This window comes from Amia ocellicauda, chromosome 3 (genome assembly GCF_036373705.1).
Source record: "Amia ocellicauda isolate fAmiCal2 chromosome 3, fAmiCal2.hap1, whole genome shotgun sequence".
Classification (NCBI taxonomy): Eukaryota; Metazoa; Chordata; class Actinopteri; order Amiiformes; family Amiidae; genus Amia; species Amia ocellicauda.
Window position 1 is genome coordinate 20,148,622 of NC_089852.1, and position 21,015 is coordinate 20,169,636.

The 21,015-nt window shown below is 40.6% G+C and overlaps 2 protein-coding genes across 5 annotated transcripts in view; both read right to left on the reverse strand.

Moving 5' to 3' along the window:
• Nucleotides 1–21,015, reverse strand: part of znf385c (zinc finger protein 385C) — a 230,355-nt gene that overhangs the window by 50,516 nt on the left and 158,824 nt on the right. The gene's annotated exons all lie outside the window — the stretch shown is intronic.
• On the reverse strand, nt 15,209–20,182 carry LOC136740076 (uncharacterized protein C17orf113). Of its 2 annotated transcripts, XM_066698412.1 has the most exons (3): nt 20,074–20,182; nt 17,544–18,233; nt 15,209–16,810 (listed from the first exon to the last, which is right to left on the reverse strand). In XM_066698412.1, exons 2-3 carry the CDS (start codon nt 18,063–18,065, stop codon nt 15,305–15,307), a joined length of 2,028 nt encoding a protein of 675 aa, XP_066554509.1. In that variant the 5' UTR covers nt 18,066–18,233; nt 20,074–20,182; the 3' UTR covers nt 15,209–15,304. The 2 variants fall into 2 exon arrangements, with proteins under 2 accessions (XP_066554509.1, XP_066554508.1); XM_066698411.1 differs by having other exon boundaries at nt 17,544–20,182.

Below are 21,015 nucleotides of genomic sequence, written 5' to 3' on the forward strand. Positions count from 1 at the left end.
TGAGAAAGCAGGACGGACACGGAGAGTGTGGCACAAGTCTAGCTGTTGGGGAGCTGGAGGAGGCGGCGGTGTGGTTTCTCGACCTTGCCCGGAGCGAGGAGTTTAACTAGGGAGGTGCCTGTATTTGACTACGCTGTGCAGCCACTCGCCCCTCTCTGACGTGGGGCCTGGGCCATCTGTCAGGAGCCCGCACTTCCTGCAGGCGCCGAAAGGTGATGTTGTTCTGTTCCTGTGGTTTTAAACTTCATTACTCACTCCTAGCCTTTACTGCGCACCATCCAGATGGGAAGGGAGGGAGCGTGCTCTGGGCTCGCCCATATGACTGCGTATTGCTCGCATTCTATTAATAACCCAGCTCTCTGGCTCCAGAGAGGTGGGAGGAAATTTTGAAATAATCAGTGAATGGGGAGGGGGGGTAAGGTCCTCGTGATGAAGAGGTTAATGATGCAGACCCTTGCCAATTAAGCCCCGTTGATTGGCTCCTTGCACTCACATCCCTGGTCGCCTCACCACACTTTGAGCAACGTCTCCATTTTAATCATATTACAGGTCTATTATTGTAATGTGAAGTACAAACCCTATTACTACTACAGAGCCATAGTTTGTGTCCACTTTTCAGCTCCCATAGTAAATGCACCTGATGTCAAATTCTGGATTTGCATGAGGCTACCCTATTTTGCTGGGTCAGTCATTTTTTAAATATATACCCCAAAAAGTGATTTTAAAAGCCACAGCTGTATGATTGCTGCTTCACAGATTTTTTGGTGAATCATCTGTGCAAGTGTGGTGAACTTTGATGGGATTTTATTTATTTTTGATCCAGGGAGATCCTATAAATGAGTCATCATCGCATCACCTCTGAAGCTAACCTATGATTTGTACCCTGGTTTGAGTCAATCAAAGTTTTTCCATTCCAATTCCATTGGTAGTTCCTTTTTCAATGCAATTCCAATTCCAATACAGCCTATTAGGGCAAAGGCAAAACTAATTGGATCTACAATTTGAAATGGGTCTGAACAAGGGAATTGGAATTGAAGAATCGGAATCTTCTTTTTTACAGGAAGTCATGGCAAATCAACTGGGCACAATACAAAAGAAGCCATCAAACAACTGATAACAACAGGAAAAATGTCATGTGGATAGTTTGGGCATACTTGAGTGTAGCAGTCCAGTAATGATGGGCACTTTCAGTCCCTTCTTGGTCTTAGAGGTCAAATCTTGTTGGAAAATCTGCCAATCATGGAAACAATTCTCAGGGGACTAGCAAACTTCTGGGCTGGGGGCCCCTGTTACAGTGACAAATTGGTCATGGCTTGCTGAAAACATACATAAGCAAGACCAGAAAAGCCACCCAGTCATTGAAAAAGGCAGCAATTTATCATCTGCATTTACAAATGTATCACTCAGATTAAGCATCTACAAAGGAAAAGCAGAAACTGTGATCGTTTAAAATTGTCCGTTCAAAACCACAAGACGGCTTTCAAGGCCCTTATGTTTTTTAAAATAAATACCAAAATCTGCAGATTTATCTTTTTCTAAATAAACTAAATTTTACAAAACCAAACACAACCGAATTCCACGGTTCTTATCACTAGCTCCATTTGCGCAACTTTGGTGTTTCACAGACACCTCCGGAATAGAGTGGAGTGGAATTCAATCTGCAAATCTTAATACTTCTGTTATAAAATTTACATATATATATTTTTTTTACTTTCAGCAGAGACTATTCTAAAGCTGGTAATTTTCTGAGCAACACAATGAAGGAAGAAGCCTGTCCAGCCCCCCTCACCCCCCCAGCTAGCGTTAACCTCTTTCCATCACATTGCGTGATTTTTTGTTCATAAGGGATCCGTCCTTGAGACATGCTTGCCTGTGAGCTCTGATTATACTGTGCATCAACAGGCCAGGCATTCTGCACATTAGCCTGCCATGGGGGGGAAAAGGCTACATGCTGTACCAAAAAAATTATTATCCTAATAATAATCACTGTAAACATACTATCAACAAAGGAAAGTATGGGGCAAAAAAAAATAAAACAATTAAATGAGTAAAATGAATCTATACTTTAAAGTTGCAAAGGAAGAGGCGTATTTGCGTATGCTCTCAGTCAGTCCGTATCACTGAATCTGTATATGACAAGGTTAGCAAAAATTTGAAGGCACAGACTTACTGGAAAACCTTCTGGGAATTCACGACCCGGACTTTTATCTGAAGTAATGACACTACTGGGGGAATAATTGGCTAGGGAGAAATGCAAGGGAGGGGGGCAGTGGTTTGTGTGTATGTATTAATTTGCATTGCACAGTGCTCCAGACAAACATGACGTCAAGCATTAAAAAGGAGCTATTTCTGTCGTTCATGTGTTCCCGCTTCTGGCAATACATGGCATTTCACAGTTCATATTCAGTTTGGCACCTTTTTAGCATGTAAACCTGATACCCCCCTCCAAATGTCTCCAGTCCTGACAACTGGCTGAGCTTTAAACCACTCTAACTAAGATCACAGCACTACAGATACAGAGACAAATTGGGGGGCAAGATTTCAAATAACCAAAAGTGGTTATTATTATTATTATTATTATTACTACAATATTATTAATATTATTATTTGTAATTTAGGCCTTTGGGCAAGGTGCCTTACAGTTTAACAAGAGCACGATATAATAAAAAAAAAAGTGTATTAATAAAGTATGCAATCCCTAGTAAAAGCAAGTGTTATTTGGCACTTCCAGTCTGATATCTAGTCCGATTGCTTTATTCCTTCCAATGAGTGCTCAGCTGTAAAATAATCTTCAGTGTTTTCTTAAACCTGGGACTAAACTAAACACTGACAACAAACAGGCGGGCTGTTTCCAGGTACATAACCCATAACTTCAAAACAAGCAGAAACATCTGGGATTTGAAACAATATGAAAGAAAAAAACATGCAAGGAATTAGCTGGGTACAAGTGTTTCCATTTGTCTTGTGCAGCGTGAAGCAGACGGGACATGATCTCTGTGTTATCTTTTAATTTCTCTGCGCACAAAACACGAAGCACCATCTGCTGTTCCGTGCTCTGGATCAAACACAATACTGGATGTAGAAGGTGTAGAAGAGAGAAATTATGTGACCAAAAATAATTGTATATTATTTTTAAAAAATTAAGAAGGGAGGGCAATTCTCTTTTTTTTTTCACACAGTTGGCTGTAACCTGATTTCAGACTGCCAAAACGAAACCAGACCTAGATTTTCAAACACACATCCATACACATGCATGGATACACACGCACATGCACATGCACATCCCTACCACGGAACAGTCCCAAATCTGTCTAGTCAGTGTTTTGTTTCGGATGAATTTTGACTTTCGCCTGGGGGTTACATATGTTGGCAGCTTTTCTCTTCTCCTGAATGCTACAGCCAGACTCCCATAATCCCACTACACTTTTCACTAACCATTAATCATTCATTTGGGATGAACAGTGACCGAGGTTTGACAGTGAACACACTTTCAGTCCCCAAGCGGATCAACCAGATTTTAGTTGCAAGACACCCCAAATCACAGTACTGCCTGGTTCACTACAAATGGAATTGGATCTTAAAATACATGGCTGGCCTTCACTTCACTAATACAAATATGTAGCTGTCCACAGTACAGCTATCGAAACCACAGAGACATCGGAGGTGTCAAAGACTTTGAACTTGTAAGTATGATTTCTTTGTATCTTGTGACGGTGATAAAGGAGACACAGGCCCACAGATAGAAGCCATGCACCAATATGTGCCAAGCTTCAGATGCACAGGTCAGACAGCACAGCAGAAGCAATGGCACTAAGTTACAATTATTTTCTTACCATGGATCTCCCAATTTAATTTTCGGCATGGCTTGTTCACAAACAAGGCATTGTTGAAATTGCAGTGCTGTTTTCTGGTCCAACACACATCACAGCTCCTATTGAGGTGCTTTATATCTGGTATTAAACACCGCCATCCCCCTGATGTAGCTTAAATAGCTTAATATATAGGTCCTATTTTTGCTAAATTCTGCTATATATATATATAATTTATTTTTTTCGGGAGGGAATGCAGTTTAAACAAGATTTTACTGTAAAAATGGTGTGGAGATTCCCTTGTGTCACACTCACTTAACATAAACAATCAAATACAGATTGGAGGGCCTGGTCTAGTCATAGAATGGCTTTGTATGCTACTAATACTTTTTTCTCCTTTGCAACATCACTGAAAAGACTAATCTGAGCTATGGAACAAAAGCTATTGAGCTTGACTCTGATTAATAGCTTTCCATTATGTTTTAATTAAGCAGCAGCTAATTTTTTGGGGAAAAGGCAGGGAGATCAATGGAAAAAATAAAAGTTTAAATGAAAGGGCCCTGTTCAGATGAAGCGCCACCTGCCGAGAGGAGATTTCAAACAGGTCGATTGCAAATTCAGATGTTCTCATTCCTAAAAGCCATAAACTCTGAAAAGGGGAACTCAATCTGTAGGACGTATTAATCTATCTATTTATTTATTTATCTATCTGTTCGTATTTCTGTAACACAAGGGCAATGTTAGGACATATGCGGGGAGGGGGCGGGAGTAGGCAACCCACCTCTGGGGAAAACACAAGTTTGCAGTTTTAATACATGAAATCACTTTCAATGTATTTTTTTTTTATGTAGCCAATTTGACAGCTACAAGAATAGAATTTTAATTGGTCCTTTATGCATGCCTCGGATGGGAACAAATTAGCCTTTCAGTGCAAATCTTCCACATTTCCCTCACTCTATTATCTGGCCTGGCCTTCAGGAGCTTCAGAAATAGCCTTGTTCTCTTGGAAGGATCAGAGGGGAGAAAAAAAGAAACAAAACAGGGAAAATCCTGTGATGCTAGATTGTTAAAAAAAAAAATGACACCTTGTAGCAATTGCAATTAACTGGGAAAGATTAAAGCACTGCATGTAGCCTTCACATATAAACTCCAGTAATACACTCCCTATATATATTGTGACAGGGTGAGCTCCCCCCCCGCCACATGGGCTTACTTTTCAGGTGTGCCGGTCTGGGAGGCGTAATTGCAGTCTCATACGGCTGGCCAGTCAGTCAATCATCCCCCCGGACCAGCACCACACCCTTTTTAAGGAGGTGCTCCCAACTGAGTGACTGTGAGAGAGAGACACCCTGAGTTTTTTAAGAGTTTATCTAAATAAAAGTACTTTAGTAACTTTAATTCTTTCTGCCTCCTGGGTGCCAGTTCACAATATGATTTAACGTCCCTCCTCTCAGCATGGGTTCAAGAAAGCCACTCCCCAGTCTTTGCTGAAAATCAGCTATGTAGTAAAAACATGTCCTTCTGATAAAAATTTTACTACAAGGCATGAACTACAAATGTACTACTAAAAATAACAAAACATTCTGCTGCTTATGGGTTGCACTATAGGTCGGGTTGGACAATATATTTCTATATTTCATATAACAGTATTGTAGTTGGATTATATATTTTGGGGCTAGTATTCAAAATGATTGGTGTTTTCTTTGCAGATTCACTAAATAAATAAGTCAACAGTAAACTGTAGCCCACATTTATAATCATGATTTACAAAACAGGTAAAAAAAAAAGCATGTGCACCAATTTGCAAAACTGTTGTGCACAAATGAATAAACTGTGAACTCGTTCATCTCAGGTTTAATTCAGGTTTCACACCTGGGGCACCACAGGAAGGTGCTGAAAACCTGCTCAGAGTTCAGGCCTCAATGCCATAGAACACCTCTGGGATGACCTGGAAGGGTTAATCAGGAAGACACTGCACAGACCAGCTTCTCTCACTGCACTATGGGAGGCACAAATCCTCTATCAAAGAATAAAACAATCACTGGGCCAAGGGTAGGACCTGCAGTCTATTAAAGACACTGAGACCATTTTGAGGGGTTTTCTTGGTTGCTGAAATACTGCATATATGCATATTTGTTCAGTTGTTCATTGAAATGCAGAGGATACAAACACAATACAAGGACAAGTAAAGGCACAATTCCACATGCTGCTTTTCCAAAGTGAAACACGGGAGCACCAGCACACCTCTCTCAGTGCTTCTTAATAGCTGACTAGGTCTTTGTTGTTGCACATGGATATACACAATTGGCTGTCATTCGAGTTCTCCTCATGCTTATTAAGTCATCGAGACCAAATGTGAGTGCACAAAAAAGCCAAAAGGTATGATTCGACCTTGTCAATTGGAATTAAGGTTCACTGGCATTCTACTGTTGTTTTTCTACAGAAAAGTACAGCTTTACAAAAAACCAATAACAACCTATTTGTAGCAAAAGAACAAACATTTTTTAAAAAATAACACACACAGAAGAAGCTTGCATTTCTGAATTTCTCTCTGACCCCTTCACCTCTAATGTTGTAAAGATACGATCTGCAAAAATGAAATGCGTTTCAATTTAGCATGCATTACAGTGGACATTATGGGCGATCAAAGCACCTATAACACCAGACAAAACCAGCAAATCAATAACTGCAATATGGATCAATAAAGATCAGAGGAAGGTAAAAATACTTTTTGGCTTTAAGTAAAGGTTGGGAATCTGCTTATGTAAAATGAGCGACACATCTGCAGGTAGGAATATTCAGCCTGGATTCATTGCTTCTTATCTGGACTATTTCTTGTCTCACCGGGTAGTGTTATCAGTGAAAACTGCGTCAGTCCCTCACCCAACACTGCAGCTCTACATAGAATAATGGGCAATTACAAATATATATAATAACAAATTTCAACCAAGCACACCAATTTTCAAACTGCATCACTGTCCTTTGAATTTACTACCAGCACAAAAGTAATTCAGCTGGCTCAAAATAACTCACTCATTTATCTACTTCCCAATAGTCTTCCTATAAAACAAGGAATCCCAGTGCTTTTTAGTTTAATGCTAAAGTACACAATCAATGGCCACACATTGGACAGATAAAACTTTGTGGAAGGAAGAGACGGCAGGAGCTAATTTGAAATACCAAATTAAAATTTTAACGTATCCTTCACAAAGTTAAGACCACCTCGGGAGTGATTACCTTGTGGCCAGGGCCATTAATAGTAATCAGGTTTAATTAGAAAAAGACTGCAGGAACTCCTCCCCCCCCCCCTTGCTTCTCCTAGAACGATAAAAGTTCTGAAAAGATAAAGCAATTGTGCTTGATTAGTAGTTATGTTAACAGTTTATCCATTAAAAAAACAAGCATCACTTCAATTAGGCAGCTTCTAAATTAATAGTGTTAAAGAGGTGGTGGAGATGCCGGTATGCCAGGGGATACTTACAGATGCTTCGCTCTGCTGCAGAGTGACCTCGGATAAACTCGCAGCAACTGCAGCTGAATACCAGTGTGACCAACTTAACTGTCTCGGCACCACACTTAATATCAGACAGTTTCAGGGAATATCATGGAGCACGTTGCATGCCAACTTTGATCAGCTTCTCGGCTTCCCAGAGCTGTAGGCTTAGCAAAGGGTGCTGTCGAAGCGCAGAAAGCTGTCTGTAGAGCGCATGATTGGGACTCCACGTCTGCTTATGCAAATGCACTTCAACCAGGGTACAGAAAATGAACTATCATACAACTGGCACAGCTAGTATAACCTGAAATGCCTCAAAAGTCTTATCTGCATTCCCTGATGTGTGGAAGAGAGACACAGCAACACAGCGTCCTATCTGCATATTGAGAGCCGAGATGCACGGTGGCTTCACTGCTTCTCAGTCTGCATTGCTGCATACGTGCGCCATTGTTTCCCCTGTCAACATGCCATTACAAGCAGGCCCTACATGTAAATAAGGAGCGAAACCTCCAAAGCATTTTTCATTAACCTTTATGTGTGTGCTGCCATATTCTGCTGACAGAGCTGTTTCCCGCATGTATGTAATATGTTATTACGAATAGTTTGAGTTTTCCCCTTGAGACACAGACTGGAAAATGTACAGCAATCAAAGGTTCCTTGGTATTGCCAACCATTTACATAGAAAGCCTTGCATATTTAAAAAAGTGCAGCCTTGACAGAGACAATGTGTGTGAAACTAAACCAAGCACTACGTAGAGCAGGCCCAAACACAACAGCATCCCACAGCTTGGCTATATGCATTGAGCCAGGACAGGTTGTGGACAGTCCTATCAGTGATGATAGATTGCAGGAGGCAGAAACTTAATACCACGTGTAAGGCATTAATGTGATATAAGCAGGCAATTCCTTTGTGTAAAAAGCAGTTCCTTCCAATACAACAGGGCAATCCAATATCCCTTTGCTCTGTTTTGCATATGTGTGTATGTGTGCCTGTGTGTTATTTATTTTTACAAAATAGATTCCTGCTTCTGGGATAGCTTTTAATCAAGTGTGCTATTGCTACGAAAACGATTTCCTTTGTTAATGGCGTTTAGTTTAATATCATCATTCTCCTGCATGACTATCTTCTAATGAGACAGAAAGCAGTGCCATTGTTAGAGAGGGTGAGGAAAAAGAGGGGGGGGGGGTGGCGGTGGCGGTGGTTTTAGGATACTGAGCAATGATACATTATAAAGATTGTAAAGCCAGCAGTTTTCTGTTTCATTATAAGATGTCAGCGGTGAAATTACTTTCTTTGAAAATCTCCTTGGTTCCAGTAAGTGAAAGAGACTTTAAAAGAAAGCAGCTGTCTGCTTAAAGGGACAGTGTAGTGTTGCCAGATGCCCAGGAGACAGCAATAGTAAGTGCAATGCCAGCTAATACATTGTGTTCTGTGTGTTGTTTAGTTGTATTTTGGTTCTGGCAAGGACAATGTGAGAAACATATTTGAGAAACGTTGCCCTGACCAGCACACTGTGCTCTGTTGTGCAATAAGATTGTCTGCAGATATCATAGGTCCCTTTCTGGAATCATATATCAAACTCAATTGTATTATTTTCCAGGCATACATACAGTACAGTTGTATCTGTTTAATCTGCATATTTTAATTTGCTTAGCTGTAAATATTTTGTTTTTTCAATGTAGTCAATTTATAACATTGTTAAAGAATGTTTTCACACACCGCCTGGGGTCTACAGATTTCTGTCTTTGTTCCATGTTCCCTTTATTGCAATGTTGCCACAATGTTATTTGGTTAGCCGCATAAACACTTTTAAGAGTCAAACAAGCCATTTGCAGGACTTAAGTCAATGGACAGAGTGTCGGGCACATCTGATGCATTCCCACGGAAGGAAGCAGATGCAGAATCATAAAGTTCCATACCCAATTTTCTTAACAGCAATAATACAGCCTCAGGGCACCATCAACAGGCATTAATCACGGTTAAGGAACAAATAAAAAAATATCATAAAGAGGATAAAAACGATAAATAATTCAGTGTAATTATGAAGCATTAGGACATGGAAACGGGCTTCAGCCATGTAAATGAGAGCTTTGGGGTCTCCAACGCTCTTCGCTGACTTCTAAAACCTTTGCAGCATAAATCATTCACCATGCATCTGAACTTTTGAAGAAGATGATCGAGGACTTCAGCTGACAGGTTAGTGGAAGAAATACAACCAATATCAATGCTGTTTTTACCCCAATGTGTCGTGGTGCTAATCTGCTGTCAGTGGTAATGACTTTTGGGGCACCTGACTTGCTCTCTCAGGAATCCGAAATGGATCTCATTAATCTTCCAGGCACTTAAGAGCCTGTGAAAGATTTAATTCTTTAAAATCTCAATTTCGGCTCGATTCCCATTATCTTTTCTAATGAAAACTGTCCCCTTCATCAGTCCTTTACAGGCAATGTCCGAGTAGTTTGAATAAAAATAAGCTTCCGACGTGTCTTTTTGCTTTAAAGGGGAATGTGACACACCTGGGCCTATCCAACAGGATGAATAAAGAGTTGTTAGTTACTTTGGTGGCACAGAGTCAAACTTCAATAGACATTTCATTAATAGTCAGTGAAGAAGACAATGTAAGTGTAGTTTAAATCAATATGAACAATTATGATGTTCACATGCACAGGCACGGGAAGATTTATTAAGATCACAATCGTATCATCGTTTCTTTTGCTGGTATTATTTATTTATTTGTCCAACTCCTTTATCAAAGGTGATGCACAAGACAGACTATCAGGATGCACAAGTTTCACCCAACCCCAATATATATCTTGTGGTGGGAAAAAACTTTGGAGTCGGGAGTTCAAATCAGAATTTATTACGTGCATGGGAGGAACAGCGCAACACAGAACTCAAAGCATTTTAGGCCAGCATGACACTGTTCCCCAAAAGTTTTAAGATAGAACAAAGCTTTTATATGCCCTCTGGAACATACGCCCAAAGGGCCTTAACATAGTATAATCAGTGTCTGAATGGTCATTTCTAATAACTATAGCAGTGATTTCATTGGCATTCTAAACTAAGCCTTCCCATGTCATCAATATAATAATAATTTCTCATGAATAATAATCATTAACCTCTGAATTGCCAGTTGCATTGAAAGGTAATTTGCAGATAATATGTTGCAAGAAAGGAAGGTGAACTGCTGATAACCAAGTTAGGAGTAACAGCATACCAAGGACAAAGGCAGGATAGGATGTTAATATATTTCCCCCACAATCTCAATACAAAACGTTTAGGTTAAGTACCAGGAAGAATCTAAACTGTTACTAATAGTGTTACTCTGACTAACTTGGTCAAATAATCAGCAAACTGTCGATGTGCTAAGGCAAAATAAGACACAGTCAGTAGTCATTATTATTCTTATTTGATGGCGGAAAAAATATATGCATCTATGTCCCAAAACCGCATCATGTCATTAATGCTACAACTGACAGCAAAGGCAGGAACAGTGACACAATTCAAGTGCACCTGGTGCTGTAAGGGTTTGGAGAAATGCAAATGGGTAAAATATGACACATTTCACTCAAGGAGCCCCACAAAGGTCAGTAGCTGAATGGCAACTAGCTCCCTTTATTGCTATAGCTTGTAATCATCATACAAGCAAACCTGAGTGAAAATATTGAGGATCTCTGTTCTGAAATAACTTGGTAGTGAAATGGAGGTACCAATATCTTGCAATGTTTACTTTGAGGGTCATGGTTAACAGAACAAAGGGAATGGCACCTTGTCAACTCCAGGGGGGGTGTTGAAATATTCTAAATCAACGTTCTAAATTGACATAAATATGAATATTCACAACGAAACAATCAAATTATATAGAATAAACAGTCAAAATCAAAGACAAAGTCAAATCAAAAAAATGAAAATCGAACAAAAAATCCTGTATATATATATGCCTGTAAAATAATACAGTTGCGCTTCATACGTATGGTTCCAGAGAGGGACTTATGACACATGCAGACAACATTGTATTGTGAAACAAACAGAACATTAATGACTCCGTGTTGGTCAGCGGAACACATTTGTGCAACATCTTTCTCACATTGTCTTTGTCAGAACCAAAAACGACAACAACAACCTCACAAAGAGTTGACAGAATGAAATGTCTTGGCTCGGTCAGCTCTGATTCGCATTGTTCAGGCATTCAAATGAAAATAGCAACGTGGCTATACTTGGCTTGGGAGTCAAATATAACTTCACAAATTCTTTCTAGCTCACACACAAAGAGAAAAAAATGGCATCATACATTTTAGGTCAGTAATGTAACGTGAGCACTACGATCTAAGGCACAAGGCCCCATCTGTGAGAAAAATTCCCTGTGTGACACTTCTATTCTGTTTATGATCACACTTTACATACCCAACACACTGCATGAAGGAGCAGCCAGTCACTGCGGTGCACCTTCATCTGGTGAATTTTTGTTAATGTGTTTGTCAGATAGGAGAGTGGGAATGCAACCATCAGCAAAGGATAATCCATCTGTTGTACTGATATTATATAAGCCTGAAGCTATAGAAAAAACATGCTCTGTACCTTTGCCTAGGTTTATGGGGAGTGAGGGGATTTTTTTTTTTTTTTTAACAATGGAGTACTATGTCAAACGTATTGCAGCTGGATGAATTGTAATGGATTTGGTAACTACAGCAATTCTGTATTCACACAAACAATGTGCCAACAAAAATTGTAAGCAGCAACAGAACAACAATAAAAACAACAACAGAAAAAGGCAAAATCTGTTTTATATCAAAATCAAAATGTTTGGAAGTCACTTTATTTGTCTGGGCTGGAAAAAGCACCGTTTGACAAACAGAGCTGTTGACTTTCACCACGAGCAGTCTTTGAAAAACCTGGACTGATTCATCGGACTCCGGTGCAATGAACTCCAATACTGTTCTCAATTTATATACATATGTACATGTACGAATTTTCTATCCATTAGTAAGACAAAGATTACACCAAGCTTTTATTAAAATATTGTACTTCAGTTATTTAATCCATAATGCACTACGCATATCTAAAATACATTCAAATAAAACATACGCAGACAATATATATTTTTTAGATAGTTCAAGATTACTGCTAACCCCAATCTGTGAAACCTGAGTCTGTGCTACACTTCCACTTTAAAGAGTTGTGTTATGTCTGTATGCATATCTACATTTTATAAGGCACTATTTAAGTATAAAAACTAAGTTTAATAAATTTGATTTAAACCACAGTGCCCCCTTGCCTCATAGTAAATTGCATAATTAAAATCTCCACTTTTATACAATTATTTCTTAATCCCCAAACCATATTTCTTAAAAGTAGTGTACAACTCCTTCAATAAAGGTTGGGAAAACGATGTGCCAGATATCCCTTTGCTAATCTGTAGCTATCCTCTTCAAGAATTAAACGTTCACTTTGCAAAGTACTTGACTTGTCAGAAAGCCTTCTAAATCGCTCATTGAGAAGAGCGCCAGACAGAAAATCACTGAATATTTCAGGAACGCTCAGATGTTTGATGCTTGTTTTTACTTCTACTTCAGAAAGCTTTACAAGGCGTTTAAATAAAACATTCTCTGCTGCATGAAAGTAAGCCTAGTGTGCTAGCTTGAGTGGTGTTAATAGTCTAATTTTTCCCATGCTTTCTTTGCTTTGACAAATAACTCTAAGCGTTTTTCTTACATTTCCATTAATAAAATATTCAACACTTCTATTAACCAAAGAAGACCTGTTCTTATATTTGCATTAATATAGTATGTCATTTTCACTTGTTGGATAAATACTTTTTTTTGCACAGCTGCACTGATTATGGTTAAAAATACTATTCACAAGCTACAAACAAAAATGGCCATTTATGTGGCCATTCTGGGAGATTGCTGGCCACCAAGCATGTGCTCAGCAAGTAAATTAAAATAAATAAATAAACAAGAGAATATATGGTCTGAACCACACTATATTAGCCACAGTGACTGATTAATGCTGGATTAACGATGCCTAAAAAGTCAAGTTCTTTTAAATGTGAAATTTAAACATTTGGAGCACTACTGTGAAGGAACTGTGAAAACTAAGTATGATTAAATCGGAGCCTTATACGGTTTATCTCCTTACCAGTTCATGAGGAAAAATCCATTTTTAGACCAAATAAGATCTGCGTCTAACCGAACACAGCAGATCAGGGACATTATTACAGATGCAAGAGCTGCCTGTGAAATTTGATTATGAACGCCTTGTTTGAATCCTGAATACCCATAGGCTTATATTGTACATTTTACTCGTCCTCTACACGTCTCACATTCATTTGTTTTACAGCCCTTCAGCCTACTTTGCCTCTTCAAAAAGAACCAATATGTACATAGCAAACGCGTTATAAAATGTATCAGTAATACATATATTTGTGTTCCACAGATCTATGTAAAATAAAAATATATATATTTCAAACAGTGATCTGAATCAGCTGTCTGTTTCTCTGCGGATTATAGTATCTGGGTGACTCACAAGTGTCCTGAAAATGACAGACATTAATAGAGCACTTAGTGAAAAGGAGCCTATTTCAGGGTGCATCCAGGAAGGTAATTTCTAAGATCATGTTTCTTTTTGACTCCACACTTGGATGATAATTCACCCTGACTATACATTACTGTTCAGTAACTCCGCAGTTGGGATAGAAGAACCCAGGTTAAGGGATTTTATTTTTTTCAGGTCTAAAAACATTTAGTGCACAAACAAAGTGGGAAAAATACCCAGAGTGCAAAGCAAAGGATTTAGAAATATATCTATGGAATTCTGGCTTCTTTAGACTGTCTATTTTATTATTACTGTGCCTACAGTCATGTGTGTATACCATTTGACACAGACTGTCAAACCTTATATCTTATTTTACCGGACTCACTTTCCACATTTCACTGAAATGCATCCGCAGTATCTGAGCCTGCTTTTGCCTGTGGGTAAATAGCCCATCCAATTAATTTGCAGTAGAATGGGCAGTGTGCCTACCCTTTGCCCACTGGGAATAGAAGGACCTTTAAACGTTACATGCCACAGTCTAAAAACAAAACACAAAAATAACCCTCATTCCATGTAATCCACATAATGAGAGTATATCTGAAGGTTGTTCAGTGTCATAATCAGTGACTCCTATGGTATGTTATATACCCTCTCTACTGCTGAGTGGATGGCCTGTTTTCTTCATTAACCTTTGTCCTTATCCACAAATTCGAGAAAGAGAGAGAGAGAACACTTCTTCAGGCCAAAGAGCCATAAAAACAAATTTTCCTGAATATAAATGTAACATTGAATTAATCAGGATGACAGTCTCTTGCAATGTCAACTAATTGCTGATGAGCTTCAAAATCAGCAAGTGACACATCGGCAAGCTAAATGCCACACTCAAGTTCTGTCGTCTCTTCACCATTAGGGGCAGGTACAACAAGCATTAACCCTCCACCTCTCAGGTTTAATACATCACTGACTAAATGTCACATTCACCTGCATTACTTAATTCAATTGAGTTCAAATTGTTTTTCTATAGCGCCCTGAAAGGAGCATTTTACAGTCTGAAACAATTAATACAAGGTGTGGAAATAAATAAACCATTAGGCATGGAGGAGAGAAAAACTAAAATTAAGACAGACAGTTATACAGACAGTTATAGGAGAACAAGCCAATAATTATTTCAAAAACTAACTGAGAGTTTATCTGGAATTAGAAGGCTATGTAGGATTTCACATTGGATCAGACTTAATACTCCATAAACACCTGCCTGACATATTCCCCTTAATAAATGATTGAGGAAGTGAAAGAAGACAATAGTGACAGTATAGGTGCTTAGTATCAAGACATTCAGCAAACAGATTCTGATAACTGTGGGACACCCAATAAAATGAACAGCATTTTATTTGTTTGCTTAATTAATATTTGGTGTCATTTTGTAGTTTGAACAAAAACAACAAGGATAAATGAGCAAAACATTCATCAGAAGACAATCTGTTTGTCTTTCATTGTTTCAAAATGGTCAATGGCAGCTTCAAAATCAAACTCGTTGATCGTTGGACCATCCACCACAATCTTTATATTTCGCCAGCTCTCTTTCCTCAGTAGTCTTTTTGTCTGATCTCCGGCCCTACAAACCTTTGCACGCGTGGCAGAGTTCAGAGGCAAAACCAAGGCTATGGAAGCCAGGGTGGCAAAGTCAGGAAAGAGCTCGTGCATCTCAGAGTCGAGGAGCACCAGTTGGACACAGAGCTCCCTTAGTGGAAGGTGGCCAAGACTGACGACGATGCGCTTGAAGAGGGGGAAGTCCCTCCTCGCCCTCTCCTGACTCACCAGATGCCCATAGTGATCTAGGAGTAGGGTGAGCTCCATCAGCCCGTAGCTCATGATGTCTTCCAGCACCTGTAAGTAACACAGGGGGCTGAAGAGAACTGCAAAGGCATTGGTGACCTCCACCATCTCCTCGGGCAGCTTGTCTTGGAGACTCTCGCACAGCTGGTCCAGGTAGGCTTCCTTCAGCTGCCCAAAGGATTGTAAGTGCTCTTTGGAGCAGTGGGTCAATTCAACTCCCTTATAGTAGAGTCGGCAGTCGGTCTCGCTGTCTTCCAGAGGGTGCTCGTTCATCTCACTGAGGAACTGCTGGAAGTGCTGCCCATTGGTGTCTCTCAGATCCCTCAGGCAGGCCAATGTGGCTGAAATTAGGGGTTTGAAGGTGGAGAGGTCCACCTCCTCAGCTTGGAAGAATTGGCCCAGCTTCTGGAGGACCGGCAAGATGTCCAGCAGCACTTTGGTGAGAGCCACAAACTGGAACTTCTTGAGTTCCTCACAGAGCCCCAAGGCCAGGGGAGATTTCCCAGCCTCCCCCTCCAGGAGCAACACCAGGGTAGGCCACAGGGAGTTGATCGCTTCCACTGCTGACAAAACTGAGGTCCATCGCACAGGCCCGGAGTCCTTGAGGTGGATCTGGCAGGACTTCAGGACTGTCTCCAGTTCTCCTAAGCTGTTATTCTCATCCTCCAAACTGGAAAAAAGATTAAAGAGAGCGTCTACAGCTTCCTCATACTTCCTAACATAGACAATGTCCAGGATGTCACCAGCCAAAGCGAGCCAGTTGTTTTGAGAATACCAATGGAAATGTTTTAGAAGCGGACACAAGGGTTTAAGACTTGACTCAATGCTGCAGATCTTGTCTGAACTCACACTCATTCCATCTGAGGCGAGCCATGGGACTTTAGACAAAGGGATGCTAGAGCTGTTCATGATTTCTACAAGTCTGTCTACTACGGTCTGAGTTTCTCCATCCGGAAGGTCAAAATGGCCAAGAAATATAACTGACGCCTGCCCGTCGTAGGGGGACACTGTGGTTGCAAACAGCACTAGCTTTTTGTGTTCAGGAATGTCAACAGTTTCTTTCACAACCAGCCCGATAAATGGGGAATCAGTCATTCTGCGCCTACCTTCATCATGAAGAACCATTGCAATTGCCTCCTAAATTCATTCAGATGAAAAACAAAACAACAGAAAAGTGTTTAGTTTTTAGGAATACAACAATTATATTTATTTTACTAAACAAATGAGGCCTACTAGCTCTTAGTGAGGTTTCTAGTATATTTTTAAAACAGAAACTGAATTAAGGATGGATAAATTAATATTATTGTATTAATATAGTTGGCCAAAGAGCTAAGAAACAAGCATTTACTGAAACATCTTGAAAACAGATGGTCATGTTCCTTAAACTATTGTAACGATTTTTTTAATAACAAGATTCCAGCACGTATAACTTGCCATTTCTTATTTTATTTATAGTGCTTTCGTGTAGTTTTTATATGTAACGTCTTGATTTTGATGTGCAAAGGGAGCCAGAAGCAGTGGCACAGCCGCTGCACACCACCTGGATTGAATCTCCCCTGGAGCTTTTAAACAACATAAAGGGGACTTCATCATCCAGAAGCTTGGAAGAGAAAATTCAAAATTCCTGCTTAAGGTGTTGTTAGCTTAGTATAAAAAATGTCTTGTATCTTGGCATCTGGCTTTAAAAAAAGTAAATATGTGTTACCAAATCTAGATCCACCACCACAAAACCATATCAATTATAACGAAATATTTGATTGCTGCCCAGACTAGGAGTTACAGGCACAGTAGGTGCAAGCGGAACACCAATCAATGCATTTTGCTATCAATATCTTAATTTTAAGTGGATGTCATTAAAGGAACCACACACCTGCATTTCCTTTACATTGTGGGCTGTGTAATACTCGTGGTGTTCCCCGGTCAATAAAGACTGGCAAAGGTTGTACTTCTGCAACTCCAACAGTGAATGGAGTTTAGAATCTGGAATGTCTTCCTTGGCCATCCAATAGATAGTGGTGAGGATGGCGATTTTGGCCGGGCTGATCTCCCTCCTGACTGGTGACTTCAGGTCCTCCTCATTGGTGGGGGTCAGGGGGCCCCAGGCGGCTGTCTCCCGAGTGGCGTCCAGGGCATGGCGGTGAGCACCAGAGGTGACGTGGCGCAGCAGGGCATGGCGCTGGAAGTTGTCGGTGCCGACGGTGAAGGCGTTGTCCGCTTTGCCGTGCTTGTTTTTCACCAGCGCCTGCCGGCACACCACACAGAACATCAGCTTTCTGTCGTAGTCGAACTCCAGCCAGGGGAATTCGCCCTTCCACTGCTCGTTGAAGTAGCGCTTGCATTTCTTGTTGGAGTTCGACGCCTCCCCTGCTGGTTTCTTTCCCGGCCGTGGCATTACTCTCCTCAGGGGTTGAGCGGTGCGGGGCGGGAGGGCATGGGGAGTGGGGGAAGGGCAGTGGGTTCGGGAATAAAGGTTATTTACCAGCCCCACACTGAAAACATCCTCCCCAGAACCTTGAACACATTCATCTTAGCTGTTGACTGTTACCGCATCATGACTACACTGGGCAAAAGGGAAGAGAGAATGGTAGACGAATTAACGAGGGGACACACTAAGGTGGCTTCTAATAAGAGTGCTGCACCCATGAGCTGATGGTATGAAACATCTGTTTGTCTGCAACATAATGTATCTTCATACTTATGATACAGTGTGAGTATTTAAAAACAAAAATTCTCTCTGATTCACTATGAAACACCACTGAAAGAACAAATCTTGCATTTATAGCATGACAGCTTATAATTTTACTTTAACACAACAGAACAAATTTACACAAGAGAGCAGAGTCATTGCCAACTCACTGACAGCGTCGCAAGCAGCCTGCAGGCTATTTAATGTTTTTTTCTTGCTTCCAACCCTGTGAAAACGACAAAGACCCCGCAGGAAAGCGATGCCCTACCCTAGCAGCTTTGTCAGGTTCAATGTCTTCTGCAGCCAAACCAAAGAACACTAACGCTACAAACACTGTCCCCACAGAGCTCTCTCTGAACACCTCCCTTCACAATCGAAGCACCGGCAATGCATCTCAAAGCAGCATCAGGGTTTGAAATGTCCAAGGTTAAAATTCAGTATAGATTCCAACAGTATAACTCTACCAAAAGGCTACTTATTTGATGATTTAAAAATATATATTGTGCCATTTCTATTTCAGGGATCTGGGCTCAAAGATTCACAGTAAATTAAAGAATATTCAACTTTTACCATTAAAAGGGAACACCAGATCTAACAGTGTATACTATGATTACTACTGAAAAACATCCCTGATATGCTACAATAAAATTAACACCTCGTGACAGTTACATTCTTACAGTTTTTCAGAACATGGTCTTACCTCCCTAAGAAAATTATAGCTATTTCCCAATTGCTGTAAACTTATTTTAGAAGCATTTAAACAAAGGATGAATATGTTTATAAAACCTAGAATCTTCTAAAAAAGCGCTTGGGGAGTTATGTCTTAGTTACTATAAAGAATCAGTTACAGGTGGATTATACATCTATAGGTAAGAATATTGTGTAGATTTTATTTTATGAAACATTAGATTGAACTAGACTTGACATTAATATCATTATAAGTGAAATAAATAATAAAGTGACTGTAACTATGTTATAATATTGAAGAACTGCTTAACTGAAATGACAAAAGTAATATCAGACAATTAATTTTTTAATGTAAAATAAATAAACTGCATATCCAATGTCTTTAAGAATTAGAATTGTATTCAATTTTAATAATTTTCACAACAATATTTCTCAAAACCAATTTTCGTAGTTGTCTGTGCTGAATTTACATCTATTACATCAAACCAAGATGGCCCATTATTATCAATGGCATTCAATTACTCAATTTCAATTGATCCGGTGCATTGCTGAGTTGCCTTTTAAATTCACACTAGAAATCGCAGTTATCAAAGTCAGTAACAGTCCCGATGCACACACAGGATCTTCAGACGGGATTCGTGTCTGCTGCACAGCGCCGTCAGCCGCCTAGTTACTGTATGGAATACGTTCTGGATGGATATAGCTATGTTTATGTTCATAGATCCAAACTTATATTGAGAAAGATCTGGTGACTTGTTAAATTCACTCTTTGTTTAAGTACATTCATTTACAAATCCATAGTTAAAAATCTTAAGAACGCACTGAGTATGCAGGATTAGTTATCTGGAAAGCAAAAATTAAGAAATACGTGACGTTATATTGTACATTTACACAGGTAAACGTAAATACCGTAGCTACGCATGCATGACTTCAGCTTGGACATACAAACATCACCCTGCTTCCAAACGTAATGTTTGCCTTACTTCAGTTCGTTTTAATAGTTCCTAACAAATTTAAACAACAATACCTCTTTCCTATGTCTATCCTGATAACAATAAAAAGTTGAAATTTGAGAAAGTTTGCTAACAAAGCTCTGTAGTAGAGCACCATTACAGTGCAGCGCTGGAGGCGGCCATCTTTGCTTCTCATTTCCTGTGAGCCGCGCTGACGGCCACTCACGGGGCGCTGCTGCGTGTGTCTGCGGGGCTGCGTGTGTCTGCGTGTGTGTCTGCGGGGCTGCGTGTGTGTGCGGGGCTGCGTGTGTGTCTGCGGGGCTGCGTGTGTGTCTGCGGGGCTGCGTGTCTGTGTGTGTGTCTGCGGGGCTGCGTGTGAGGCTGCGTGTGAGGCTGCGGGGCTGCGTGTGTGTGCGGGGCTGCGTGTGTGTCTGCGGGGCTGCGTGTGAGGCTGCGTGTCTGTGTGTGTGTCTGCGGGGCTGCGTGTCTGTGTGTGTGTCTGCGGGGCTGCGTGTGAGGCTGCGTGTGAGGCTGCGGGGCTGCGTGTGTGTCTGCGGGGCTGCGTGTCTGTGTGTGTGTCTGCGGGGCTGCGTGTGAGGCTGCGTGGCTGCGTGTGTGTCTGCGGGGCTGCGTGTGAGGCTGCGTGTGTGTCTGCGGGGCTGCGTGTGTCTGCGTGTGTGTCTGCGGGGCTGCGTGTGTCTGCGTGTGTGTCTGCGGGGCTGCGTGTGTCTGCGTGTGTGTCTGCGGGGCGCGTTTTAAAAGGCCGATATTCTTAGTAATAACGAGTTGAGTTAAAAGCCACTGGATGGAATCTCAGCTCAGTCCGCGCCACGAAGCCTTTGTTTTAACCACCACTGTGACACTTGCAAGAACTACGCAATCCAGTTCACGTCCATCACTGAACAGGTACAGACAACTCTAAAGATTTGATAATCAATTCCATATCTGAGGATCGATTCTGATTTAGATTCTGACGATTAAAATAGACTCCAAACTCCAAGAAAAACTCCAAAGAC